Source organism: Corapipo altera, unplaced genomic scaffold, assembly GCF_003945725.1.
Source record: "Corapipo altera isolate COAL_440 unplaced genomic scaffold, ASM394572v1 44b, whole genome shotgun sequence".
Lineage (NCBI taxonomy): Eukaryota > Metazoa > Chordata > Aves > Passeriformes > Pipridae > Corapipo > Corapipo altera.
Genome location: NW_020884932.1, coordinates 3,838,014 through 3,850,645, shown reverse-complemented (window position 1 = coordinate 3,850,645; position 12,632 = coordinate 3,838,014). Strand labels below are relative to the sequence as shown.

The window sequence follows — 12,632 nt, the reverse complement described above, 5'->3', positions numbered from 1 at the left end:
TGTAGCTCCTGTGCTTACACAGTAGTGTCTACACATCCTGTCCTTGTACATCTCCTGACATGGGAGCAACGAAATGCCACATTTCTAGACCAGCTCCTAGTCTATTGCCCTGGTTTTGGCTGTGATAGAGTTTATTTTCTTCCTACTAAATGGTACAGAGCTGTGCTTTGAATTCAGTATGAGAATAATGTTGATAACATAGTGAGGTTGTTGCTCAGCAGTGCTTACTCTAAGCCAAGGACTTCTCAGTGTCCCTTACTCTACCAGTGAGCAGGTGGCAAAAGAAGCTGGGAGGAACCATGGCCAGGACAGCTAACCTGAACTGGCCAAAGGGATATTCCATACCACAGGCTGTCATGCCTAGTATATAAACTGGGGGAGTTGGCTGGGAGGCACCAGTCGCTGCTTGTGGAAGGGCTGGGCATCAGTCAGCAGGTGGTGAGAAGTTGTATTGTGCATCACTTGTTTTTCTTGAGTTTTCTCTCTCTCTCTCCCTATCCTTTCTATTACAATATTTTACTTTGTTTCAATTACTAAACTGTTCTTATCCCAGCCCACAGGGAGATGATTTCTTCTCCTGATTCCTCCCCAGCCCACAGGGAGTGGAGGGCGAGTGTGTCAGCAGCTGTGTGGTACTTAGATGCCATCTCCCCTGTGCGGTGCTCAAGCCAGGGGGCAGGCACACAATGAGAGCAGTGTGAGAGTTTACACCATCGTCTGTAAAGGCATTTAGAAGCTGGAAGCACCAGAATGTCTGGTCTCTTCCTTCCCTTCTTTTCTCTAAAGCAGGCTTGCCCCTGGTGGCCCTGTGCCTGCAGCCCTCACCTGTCCGTGTTGTGAGGGTCAGTGTACCTCAGGTAGTACCAAGCAGAATCAACAAATGTATCCATGGTATCGACTTCTCGCCGTGCTGCTGCCTTACACCTGAGCAAGAGAGAAGGAGAAAAGCTATTTTTAGGTAAGTGACAAGCTTGGAAAAAACCCACCATATACAGAGTGGCCACAAAGACATTTAGATTGAAGTCTGAAGGGGTCTGAAACAATCTGAAAAGTGACATGTTCAGAAAGATTCAACATCAATAACAGGGCCAACTCCTTCCCTCTCCCTCCCAAAACATACAAAATGCAAACCCAAAAGAAGCCTGAACACTCATCACATCCAGCAATAGCGGAAGATGGCACTGCACTGGACAGCCCTCTTGATCATAAGTTCCTGGAATTTTTTAGAATTACCATTTTAAAAGAAACAAAGCATGGAAAAGTGTACTCTGCCATAAAGTTAATGAGTACTGAATATATATCACACTTGTTAGGTGCCAGCAGACAAATAATTTTACAAACATTTCGCAGACGGAGCAGGTGGTTGCCTCTCACTGCTTGTCTGTACAAAAAGGTCTTTGCAGATTCCATTTATTATCTCTAGAAAAAATAAACTTAGTTTAATTTCAGTTTTCACTGAGATGTAGCAAATCTCTCCTAGACCTTGTAGCACAATTTTAATTTGTGATTACACAAATTGATTTTTGATTGTAATTATATTGGCAGCCCTGAGAAATAGATTTAAAATAGATTTTAGAAGCTCAAGTTACTTTCTGGTAATTTCTCCTTGAATATTAATTGTTTGCAGGAGCCAATAATCACATTTAATAAACTTCTATTTGTTGTAAATGATCCCTTCTAAAACTCTTACTGTTAAAACAATGGGATTATTCTAACGTCAATGAAACTTTGCAACCTGTGACACTCATGTATAAATGCCATTAGCTATATGTAAGAAATGTATGCAGTTTATAATTGTATGTGTATGTGTAATAAGTATACATAATAAATGGGGACTGGCTATTTAATATTTAATAATTGCATATTTAGTCTCTGATCAGGCTTGATGACTGAGCTGCAACATGTATCTGCCTTTCTGACTGATATTTCAGCTTTGCTTGCCAAGGCAAGTTTATGAGAAAGGATCACCACTTAACATTTTGCTTCACTCTGTCTCTGCCACTGGTCCTTCTCTACCAGTGAATTCTTCTTTCAATGGGAATAGTGTAGTAAAGGAATTTTACTTCTAACTGATTTTTAATCTAGAATAATAATTTTATTAAATTGTACATATAAGTAAAGACTTGGCCAATGTAAAATAATACTGTATTGCATTGAAAAAGAATGGCTTTTCAGTCAAAAGCAAGAATACTTTACATTCATTGAACCATAATTATATCTGCTTCACGTCTCTGTGCTCTAAATGGACATGGCTCACTACCACAGAGACAGCATGGGCATCTTTCAAAGTTTATACAATTTATATCAATATTGTGATTACAAGCACAATACTGTAATCTCATTAGACAATATTCAGATGACTAACACAACTACCTGGACTTGTATAACAATGAAAAACTTGGGCATCTCCTCCCATTTATGATTGCTAACATTACGGTCACTCAAATACTCAGACTGTTGTATCTTTCCATCTGGCTTTCCTTATTAATTCTAGATCTTAAATGCAACTAATAAAAACCCCTATTACTGGAGAGAAGGACTAAAGGCAGGGATGATGTAACTTCTCAGAGCAAGGAAAAGCAAGAATGACTGCACACAAAAGTAATAGCTCAAAGGATTTGAAACTGTAGCAGATGTGGATAAGCAATACTGAAGATAGCTGTCAAATAGGTGAGAATTAAGAAGTCAAATAAAGGTGAGAATTAAAGAAAAAAAGTGAATTTCAGCAAACTACCACATTTTAGGCTAAGAAATTAATCCTGTGTGACTTTATTTCTGATTCAACAAATATCCTTGATTAACTTCTAAGTAGAGCAGCCACAATAACTATACAGAAACCATAGGGATTTGCTATACATCAAAAGTATATTACTGCCTGGTAAATAACAAAATACTTTTTTAATTAAGGTTGTGGGGGAAGACAAGAGTGCAGACAGTGACTTTCAGTCACATCAGGAAAAATTTTCCATTGAAATTAAAATTGTAGACCAAGGCATTTCTGGGGGTTTTACCAAACCTGTGGATCTCATTTAGTAAAGCTTCACTGCAAAAACTGCACTTTAAAATACACTACTATCTGCAGTTTGAATAGGCACGTCTGAGAAGAAATTTTCTATGCAGAAACACAGGAATAAATGTCTGTTTTGTGAAAAATACATGTTATCAACAAAAGTCAAAATACACGTTCCCAGAAAACCATGGAACTGTTGTGCATAAGCTGCTTAATTAGAAATAAAAACCCTGCTGATATTCTACCTTTTAAAAATTAAAATGAAGTTATAGATGTTATGAATCTCCTACATTATCAAGAGAGCCATATTGTCTTTTTTATGTCTGATTCCCGTGCCTGCAGCCTGGTAACATACTTCCCATTTGGTCAGTCTGTTAGCAGCAGCATTGCATTACACTGCTGATGAAAAACTTCTCTGGGATACCTCATGTTCTACCAGTTCCTTCCACAGAGCCTATATGCAAACTTCAGTGTACAGAGTATCTAAGCAGCCCTCAAGATTACACAACTGATTTTCACAACATATCTTTCACTACTTAATTTAGGTTGTTTTATTTCTTAAAAAGCTGGACTACAAACAATAAGGATTACAGCACTGTGCATATACTCAATATCTCCTTCAATCTGAATTACATGCTGTTATCTGTAATGTATAGTGCATGTAATTCTTCATGATCAAGATTTATATAGCTTAGGGAACACTTTATTATTGGACTATGGCAAGAAAATGAATACAATGTTTGTTTCCTTAACAAAAGGACATAATTTAATAATCATCATAAGCTTCATTTGAACACTGGTGGTGAAAGATAATTAAAATAATTGTAGTAAATGAAGTGAGAAATACTATTAAGAAATGGGAAGCAGGGAGAAAATCATTCTGTTTTTCCTTTTTTCTTTCCTCCAACTTAAAACCAGTGAGTTTTGCTTCAGCTTGTTTATGAAAAAATAACTGTGGGTGTTTGTGTTGCAAAAAACGAGTTTTATAGAGTATACAAGAAAAAAATCTCTACTCTGAGTCAGACTAAACATCATTCTGGAGTAGTATTCTGTCTTAGAGCAGTCAGCCGCCAACACTTAGGGAAACAGCACAAGAAATGGGCAGGTGCAAAGTAATCTCTCCCCGACTGCAGCAAATGCAGCATTAGCTTACCTTGGACAGGAACAGTTCACCCATTCAGGAGCACTTTCTAAAGGAGAGGCTCCCTTTCCTGTGAAGGTGGTTACACTGGGCAACACCACAGGTAAGTCTTCATAAGGTACAGGAACGGTGCCGCACGTCTGGCAGTGAATGACTGGAATAGGAGTTCCCCAGTACCGCTGTCGAGATATTAACCAGTCTCTTAATTTGTCACTTGTTAGGTCTCCACCTATTCTTTTATTTTTGGCCTGCTGAGTAATAGCTTTTAAAGCCTCCTGCCGAGTCATGCCAGTGATCTGATTGAGAAAAGAAAAAAAAAAGAGAAGCAGAAGAAACAAAAATTTATCCTTGCTGTCAGTGAAAATGCAGGAACAGACAAAAAAAGTCATAAATGCAATTTCTGAGAGTCTAAGTTTATGAGCATTATAATACTTTTCCCCTTCCCACAGCTTAACATCCTCCTGTCCAAGAGACTGTTCACATAGCAGCTACTCATTTGAGCCCTCTTGCTTAAAGGATAACATTTTTGATGGGCTGAATAGAACAAGGCAGAGAAAGAGCCTTGTAGATGCCTTCAGCCTTTATTGGCATATATTTGTATTTACTGCTTATATCTTTATCAGTTGCTGAATACCGAAACTCCCAGAATTCTATTACCAACATAAGGTAGAAACTGAGGAAATGCAAATGTTAAAACAGCTTGCTTTCTCCTGTGCTCATTTTAGGTTTTTCTGTTCTTGCTTTCACAAATACCTTAACCACTTAGATCCCATCTGGCATGTAAGAGAATATAAGCTTTGTGTCTGTTATCAAATACATTTTTCAAGAGCTATACCTAAAGACAAGATTTCTATGCCACTTGAGGCATATAAGTTATTATAAAGGCTGAAACATTTAATTTCAGTGAATATGTGGAAAAAGGACATATATTATCATTTAACTTGAAAATCTATTGAGATAATGAAATAACAATCAACTTTTAACATAGGTTAAATTATTTAGTTTCTATTATAGAACTCCAACCAATACAGAGGAAAGTACAGTCTTCCTCACAAAAGGAAAAAACTTTTTTTATTGCTACAGTAGAGGCAACATATTTAATCATTAAATTATTCCTAGAAATTTGGTAGCATAAGCTTGGCTTGATTCTCAACAACAACAACAAAATTCCTTTAATCATGCAAAGTATTTGGCACTCCTGAGAAAACAGATTTAGTTCGTACTGTTAAGTTGGAAAGAACTCCATACTTGTATACCCACCTCTGCAGAATTAACGACCTTCTCTAAACCATTTGGCAATCTCTCAATGACTTCAGTGAAAGAAATGCCCAGATTCTTAGCTACTGCAGCATCTTCTGCACTAGTACTAGGAATTCCTAGGAGGGATGAAAAAATTAATCAGATCAGGGATTGACTAACATGGATATCAATCATCACTTTGAGGAAAAAGCACTTCATTTCTATGACACTCTGTTTATAATGACTTACGATTGCCCGCAGGAGTTAAAGAAAAATATCTAAGAATAAAAATATTGTCTTATTCTTTAAGCAGTAAAATTCAAACAGCAATAATTACAAATGCATTTCTCAGTTCCTCTGTAATTCAAATGTTTATCAATGTCCTACTGCAGAAAAAGCTGAAAATTTGATGGTTCTGAAAAAACTAAAAATAAAGCTACAAAATTTTCAATACAGTTATATTATCTAAATACATTTTAAAAATACAAATTTAAATTCTAACTGCTAATATGAGAATCAAAGAGTAAACAAACAGCTGAAATAGTCCTCCTGTTTCAACAGTAAATTCAATCTCTTTCTAACTTCATAGCTTATTAAAATGTACCACAACATAACTGTCTCTAACAATACTATCCCTTTAACTTATTATCAAAGACATGATTTGTTTATAAATTCAGAAAAACCATGCAAATAACATCGATTTTCTATTCAGAATATAACTAGTGAGAACACTTCCTACAGCTATTCAAGTCAATTGCAGCATTTAAGGCCCTTGATGCTATCTTTCCTGCTGCATCTTATTATTTGGGACAGTCATCCATTTTAGTTCCGGTCTGGAGGATTACCTTTCACATTTATTAGCTTTATTATCACATATATTCTGAAATAACATTGAGATACTAACAGATTTATTATTTCCACAGAGATATATCTTCCTACATATTTTTCCCTTTCACTGATAATTTAATTAATAGTTTGAACAATCTTGCACAATTGCTGTCATCTTTAAAAGGCAAAGAACCTTATTCCGACAAGCCAATGCCACCACTAAGTTGGTGAAAACTACAGACAAAAACTCTCATAATATTGGCTGAGCACATTAGAATTATTAACATACAAACTGCCTCACTTAAAACTAGTTTAATAATCCTCTTTGTTCAGGCAATGAAATGCCTGCTCTACGTTCACTCTGTCAACACGTGGAAGTTTGGAAGCAGATAACTGAAGAAAATCAAGCAAAACTCCCTTGAATAAATAACTCCTTAACTAGCAAAATATAGAATCGCTATTTTATCTTTCCAGCAGATGTACACTCCTGCCATTTCAAGGCTATATTACAAAATAATGTATGCATCTTAATTTGACAATGAGCCCTGCAGCCTGCAACAGGTGGCTTCACAATATGCTCTACAAATGGAAAAAAGCAGGTCCCACTTTTTGGTTTGCCTTCTTTTGAAAAGATGATGCTATTAATGTACATTGGCAAAGCTCAACAGCTGGCATCCAGACCTTCCCAGGGAGAGCTGGACTGTTTCCAACAGCCATAAGACCAAGGTATGTGCCAGTGAGCAAGCTGGAAGCTTTTAAGGAAAAATAAGATTAGGTATCTCAATTATTTGGCTTCTCTTACATGAGGAAAGATTCTGTTTCTCAAAACCAGAGTCATATCTAAAGTGTAAGATGCAGACATGTTATAAGTAAGGTATACAAGTGGATAATTTCCATTAGCCCTGTGAGGGTCGTCCAAGACATTTTTGTACAGTCAGCTGGTGTTTAGTCCAGTTCTGCAAGATTATCCAATATAGGCAGTGGTGAAAGCAGCAGCAATAGGACAGGAAAGAAGTATCAGCAACAGGAAGGCAACAAAAGGGAGTTGAGGGATAAGGAAGGTAATGGGAAAAGGGAAGAAGAGATAACTATTTCTTATTTGGACTGGCACAGAACATTGCCTCCTCAATGCAGCTGAGACGAGACCGTGGCAAGGCACAAGAGTAAACAAAAAGCTCAGTGGGTGTAGATTAAAACAGACACTGGTTTTAAAACTTAATACTATTTCTAATTTTACTTATAAGGACAATCATTACCTAAGCATATGTACTAAGCTGCCCAAGTTGGGGGACTAGGCTCCCAGTGCTGGAAAGCAGCTAGACAGGCAGCTTCACAGGACAACTTTGAGAACACAAGCCCACTGCAGGCGATTCGGCATCCTTTAGCAACACGCCTCCCCCTTCATTTATGGATCCTCAACTCTAAATTAGGTACCTTAAATTATGGGAATGTTTCCTTTAGAGATAAAGGATCCAAGATAACTGTCCAAGACTACCGGAAAATAACTATTACCTACCCTGAACTATTTTACGGGCCTCAACACAAATATTATCAGGCAAAAGTCAAACTTGGAAGCTTTGTACATTCGTTGTCTGAAACATTTCTCTATAACGACGTGCATAATTTATGTAAACATAAGACACAAAAAAAGTCAGAAGTTAGGGTTGTTTGTCAAAAAACGGTACAGTTCTGTTTTGATTAAGGGTGGTGGGAGACAGCCAAACACACATGCATTGTAGATAATCAATCTTCTTAAGATGTGCAGATCCTCAAATTTAGGTCATTAAATGCACTAATTTTATAATATTTCCATTTAAATTTATCATCCTGTAAGTTCCCCCAGACAGATTCCACATAGCTACTTTCCCCTTCCTTCTTCACTAAAGAAGAACAGAATTACAAAGTCCAGGAGAGAGCCTCTGTGTTCAAAGATTTATTGCAATAGTACCTTGTGCTTCAACACGGCAACTGAAGACTATACTATTCCACTTACACATTAAATGTCACATACCTATTTTAGTATCAAGAAAATTATCAAAATTGGTTTTTGCTGAGATGACTACAGGAATCTCCTGATTGGTAAGCAAATTCACAGCTGTCACTGAAGTAAGTGAGTCTGAAAACAAATGTAATAATATGGTAAGAAAAATATGACAGAAGATATGCTAAGAACATAACTTACCATTAGAATGCAGCTTATCTTAAACATATGTGAATTTTAAATTACAATTTTCTTTTAAAAAGAAATAAAATTAAAAACTTAACCATATTTCTAAAAAGCTCAGATACATTAAAATGTTCAGTTAGTAAGACTGACAAATTTTCGTGATTAGAAAACATACTTATAACAAACACCTGAATAAAAACAGAGTAAGATTTGAAATGCAATAAAAATTTCAGTCTTTGACCAAAATGCAGGCCTTCTGCAAAGTTGTATAATTGGCTTTAGTAAGCCCCGATTTCTATATTAGCATACAATATTACAAAATTCCACCAAAAAAATCAGATGAAACTGCAGGGGAACATATATCCTTATGATTAATTTTTTACAGAAGGACTACAAAGCATGTGAAATACTGACCCCTGTTAAAAAGTTACCTAAGTAACGTATTGATTTGCAAATAGAATATTCATATTACTACTAGAGATGAGGAACCCAATGTCCACAAGGAAGAGGAGAAAGAAGAGGAGAGAATCAAGGGTGAGAAGTGTAATAAGCTCAAATTGATGTACAATGTGCAACTCGGGTGGCTCAGCAAGAAGAATCTAAATACTCTTAAGTTTTAAGGATTCAAACCCCAGATCTCCCTTTGGACCTATTTCTAACATTTCAGTGCCTTTAAGTTGATTTAATAGATTTCACAGAGTATTCTGAGTTGGAAGGCATCCACAAGGATCATCAAGCCCAACTCTTTAGTGAATTGCCCATATGTGGATTGAACACATAGACCTTGGTGTTCTTAGCACCATGCTCTAACCAACTGATGATAATTACAATAATTAAAATATAGGCTGCTAAGAGCTTCCTTTCACGTATCGTCATAGCTAGGCTGAGGAAAGCCTTAGGTTTGTATTGCAATGCATAAAAGTTGCTTGAAGTAAAGTAACAGCAATTTTGAGAACAAAGCTGCTGTATCTCATCACTCTTCTTAACACAAATGATATATTTATTTCTTTCTGATTAATACTTTTTCAAATTTCAGATGTCTGAGATATTTATATTATAAAGAAAATTTTCACATTCAAGCCACTGCACACAGCTTTCCTCCTCTGTTTAAAAATAAGTACAAAAGGAGTTATTCCATTCTTTAAAAGCAACTAACCAAAAAGCATCAGGAACAGGAAGCTGAGTGGGTAGGACAGTCTGCTTTTAAAAATAACTTCTCCCTTCTACCCAGCAATAATTTTCATCTTATGCTGGAACCCAGAATAATAACTCCAGTTTATGAAGGTGTTCTTTCCTATGCTCAATTGCTCACGTTATTATCATCGTAACGGAAAAGAGATGATATTACAGTTACCAATGTAAAAGAATGCATACAAAGTATTTTAATGAGATAACGAACAACGTAAGGGTCAAATCCTTATCTCAGACACCTCATAACCGTCAAAACTAGAAGACTCACCAGGTTCTAAATTAACACAAATTTTTCTGGGCAAAAAACTGAATGTTTAAAAACTGGTTGCTCCCATCTATTTTAACAATAATAGCCTAAAATATGGACCGATACTCCAGAAGTAAAGGTATTAGAATTTTCAGTTACTTTGTGAGAAAACAGCTTTTTTTAATCTGCTCTAAAATATAAAAATATAAACATCTAATTATTTAAATGAGAAAACAGTGAAGAAAGGGAGTTACAAGACTATCACCATTGAAAAGAAAACAATTATACTTAATTAAATAAAAAATTGTAATGTTACTGGTGAATTTTTTTAAAAAATCTTGGTTAATGTGAAAATAAGTTCTTTACAAGCCCATCCAAAATTTCTTTTCATTTAAATGGCATCATTGGCCTTTCTTATGTACCATGGCTGAAATGTAAAGCTGAAAGTTCATGTAGAAATTCCTCTCCTTTATGTTCTCTTCTTTGGAAAATACCAGTCTGTGCCTTGAGTCTGTGCCTCAAGAAATAGTAAGAAATATTGGCCAATTTCAACTGAAGAATGCATAGAAGCATATTTACAAGTAGCAGGAGTACACAACAGCAGAGTTATGATTCTGGAATTGTTCCTCTTGAGGACTTATGGCCGTCATTATCCCAGCTGAGAGTTTCTTAACTTAGCTCAACCAAAAGGTTTAACTTACTGGTAACAGACACAAAAAAGCTTTTACAAGTATTTCTACTTAAAAACCAAGATAAAAAATATACTGTTGTCCTTATTAAAAGCACATTGCACTTATGTGGTTTGGCTTAAAGCACAAAAACCAAGGTACAGGCACATGCATGGATGTGAGTTTCTGAAGTTAGTGCTTTCATTTGGCTCAACTGCAAGAACTGCAGATTTGTTCTCCAAAATTCTCCAAGCTTTGCTTACCTCTGAGACAAGGGCTTTATATACTCAACACAATCAGGCTCTGTTTTTTTTTTTTCTACTAGCAAGCAAACCTTTTTAAGGTTATAGAAATTAGGCACTCAAAAAAAAGCAGGATCTGTGCAACCAACACAATTTCCCACAAGATTCCTGCTTCACTGCTGTTGACATCAGATGTTATATAGACAATGAGACCTCATCTTTACCAGTAAGGGGAGAAAAAAAATATTGATCACCAGCCTGAAGAAGAAATAAAAAATATTCAGTATATATTCTATTTACTCTGGTAATTTTCAGGTTTTCCAGACAACAAAAAAATACTAGGCCATGGATGCTAAATACAGGCCTAGTGTAGGCCTAGTGTAAATGGTGGTAGGAGCCTTCAGAATGCAGTTAACAACATTAAAGAATTATCACTTATTTGTATCAACTGTCACTTATTTGTATCCCCTGTATATGTCATGAATAGGGATACTCTAAATTCACTCCATTAGAGTCTTGTATTAACTAAGGATCTGCGCAACAGAGCAGTATTTTGCTATGCATCCGTGATTACTCTGCTATGTATTCGTGATCTATTGCTCTCTTTATATCCCCTGTGACAGGAAGGAATTATTCTTGGTGCAAGAGTTGGTTCTGCTGTCTTTGTGCTAATGACAAATTACCATACAGACATGAGATTTTCCAATGGGCTGACACAGTCAAATTTGGACTATTCATTTCTGGTACAAGCATTACAGTCATTATAAAAAGAAGAATTCTAGCATAGCTGCTCTCACCACATCTGAAGCCAGGACAGGCTGGTGTGACACTGTGTGACATATAACAAGAATCAAAAGACCTGCTGCCTCTCAACAGGAACAGCTCCTGCTCAGCTTGACACACATTCTCTAAAGATCATTCTCCAGAATTGTTGCTCTTCTACAACAAAATGCAGTATGAGAAAAATATCACCTTTCCCTGCGATGAACTCCTTCTGAAAGACTTCCTTGAGACTGCTATTACCATGCAGCAGTCTGTGAGTTGGTAAGATATATAAATGGGAAGCTCCATAAATGGCTTCAGGCGTATAGGTGTAAGCTGCTAGCTTCTCTCCTGTTACTTCACCATTAACCTGAAAAAGAGCAGAAAAATTCCCACTGGAAGTGCAGTGGTTTTAGATTCCCCTTCCTTTTTACACAACTAACGAGTCTACACCACCCTGTAGAAATACACAGTTCTGAACATTGAAGCCAGACACATTCCCACTATAGGAATTTTCCAGACTCAAACCTTGACAAAACTTACTTTAAGGCCTTTAGGAAGTTACTTTACAGTCTTGCCTCAGTTTATCCAAATATATCAATAAAAATATAATATTGAATTCACATGTAATATTGCATTGTGCTACTGAGCCAGATTCAATCCCTGGCTAAGCAACCTGGAATCCTTCTATTCGCTTTTAATATGCATGCCCTGTTTCCAGGAAACTGAAATGAGATGTTACCTTTGAAAGTTAAGGAGAATTTAAGATTTTTTCAGCTACCATATGGCTTTCCACCATACCACTCTGATGAAGTCCATGCTGTGACTTATGTACAGAAATAAAACAATAAAAGGTGGCACAACATTAAAACAATTGGACATAAAAATGAGTAATAAACTTCAAAGACTGCTTAAGAATTACCACCTGGAACTATCAACAAGGTTTATATCTTAGGTCAACTAAGTGTGTACGGAGGTCTTAGAAGATTTTTCTGTAATAAGCACTGATATAAATTTTCAGAAATAATTGATAAAAGCAACCTAAATAAAAAAAACATCTTCTAGCTTGGTGCAAATCGGAGGTATTTAGAAGGTTTAAGCTGTCTCAATTTGAAGTTCCCAAAGATTCAGTATTTT

The 12,632-nt window shown here is 36.2% G+C and overlaps 1 protein-coding gene across 2 annotated transcripts in view; it reads right to left on the bottom strand.

Moving 5' to 3' along the window:
• LARS2 (leucyl-tRNA synthetase 2, mitochondrial) overlaps positions 1-12,632 on the bottom strand; it is an 86,062-nt gene that overhangs the window by 32,438 nt on the left and 40,992 nt on the right. For both annotated transcript variants that reach the window (XM_027659358.1, XM_027659359.1), the window contains exons 9-13: positions 11,706-11,865; positions 8,230-8,334; positions 5,412-5,527; positions 4,164-4,447; positions 826-924 (exon numbers count right to left, since the gene is read on the bottom strand). In XM_027659358.1, the coding sequence (XP_027515159.1) occupies positions 826-924; positions 4,164-4,447; positions 5,412-5,527; positions 8,230-8,334; positions 11,706-11,865 (764 nt within the window). The remainder of the gene's footprint in view (positions 1-825; positions 925-4,163; positions 4,448-5,411; positions 5,528-8,229; positions 8,335-11,705; positions 11,866-12,632) is intronic.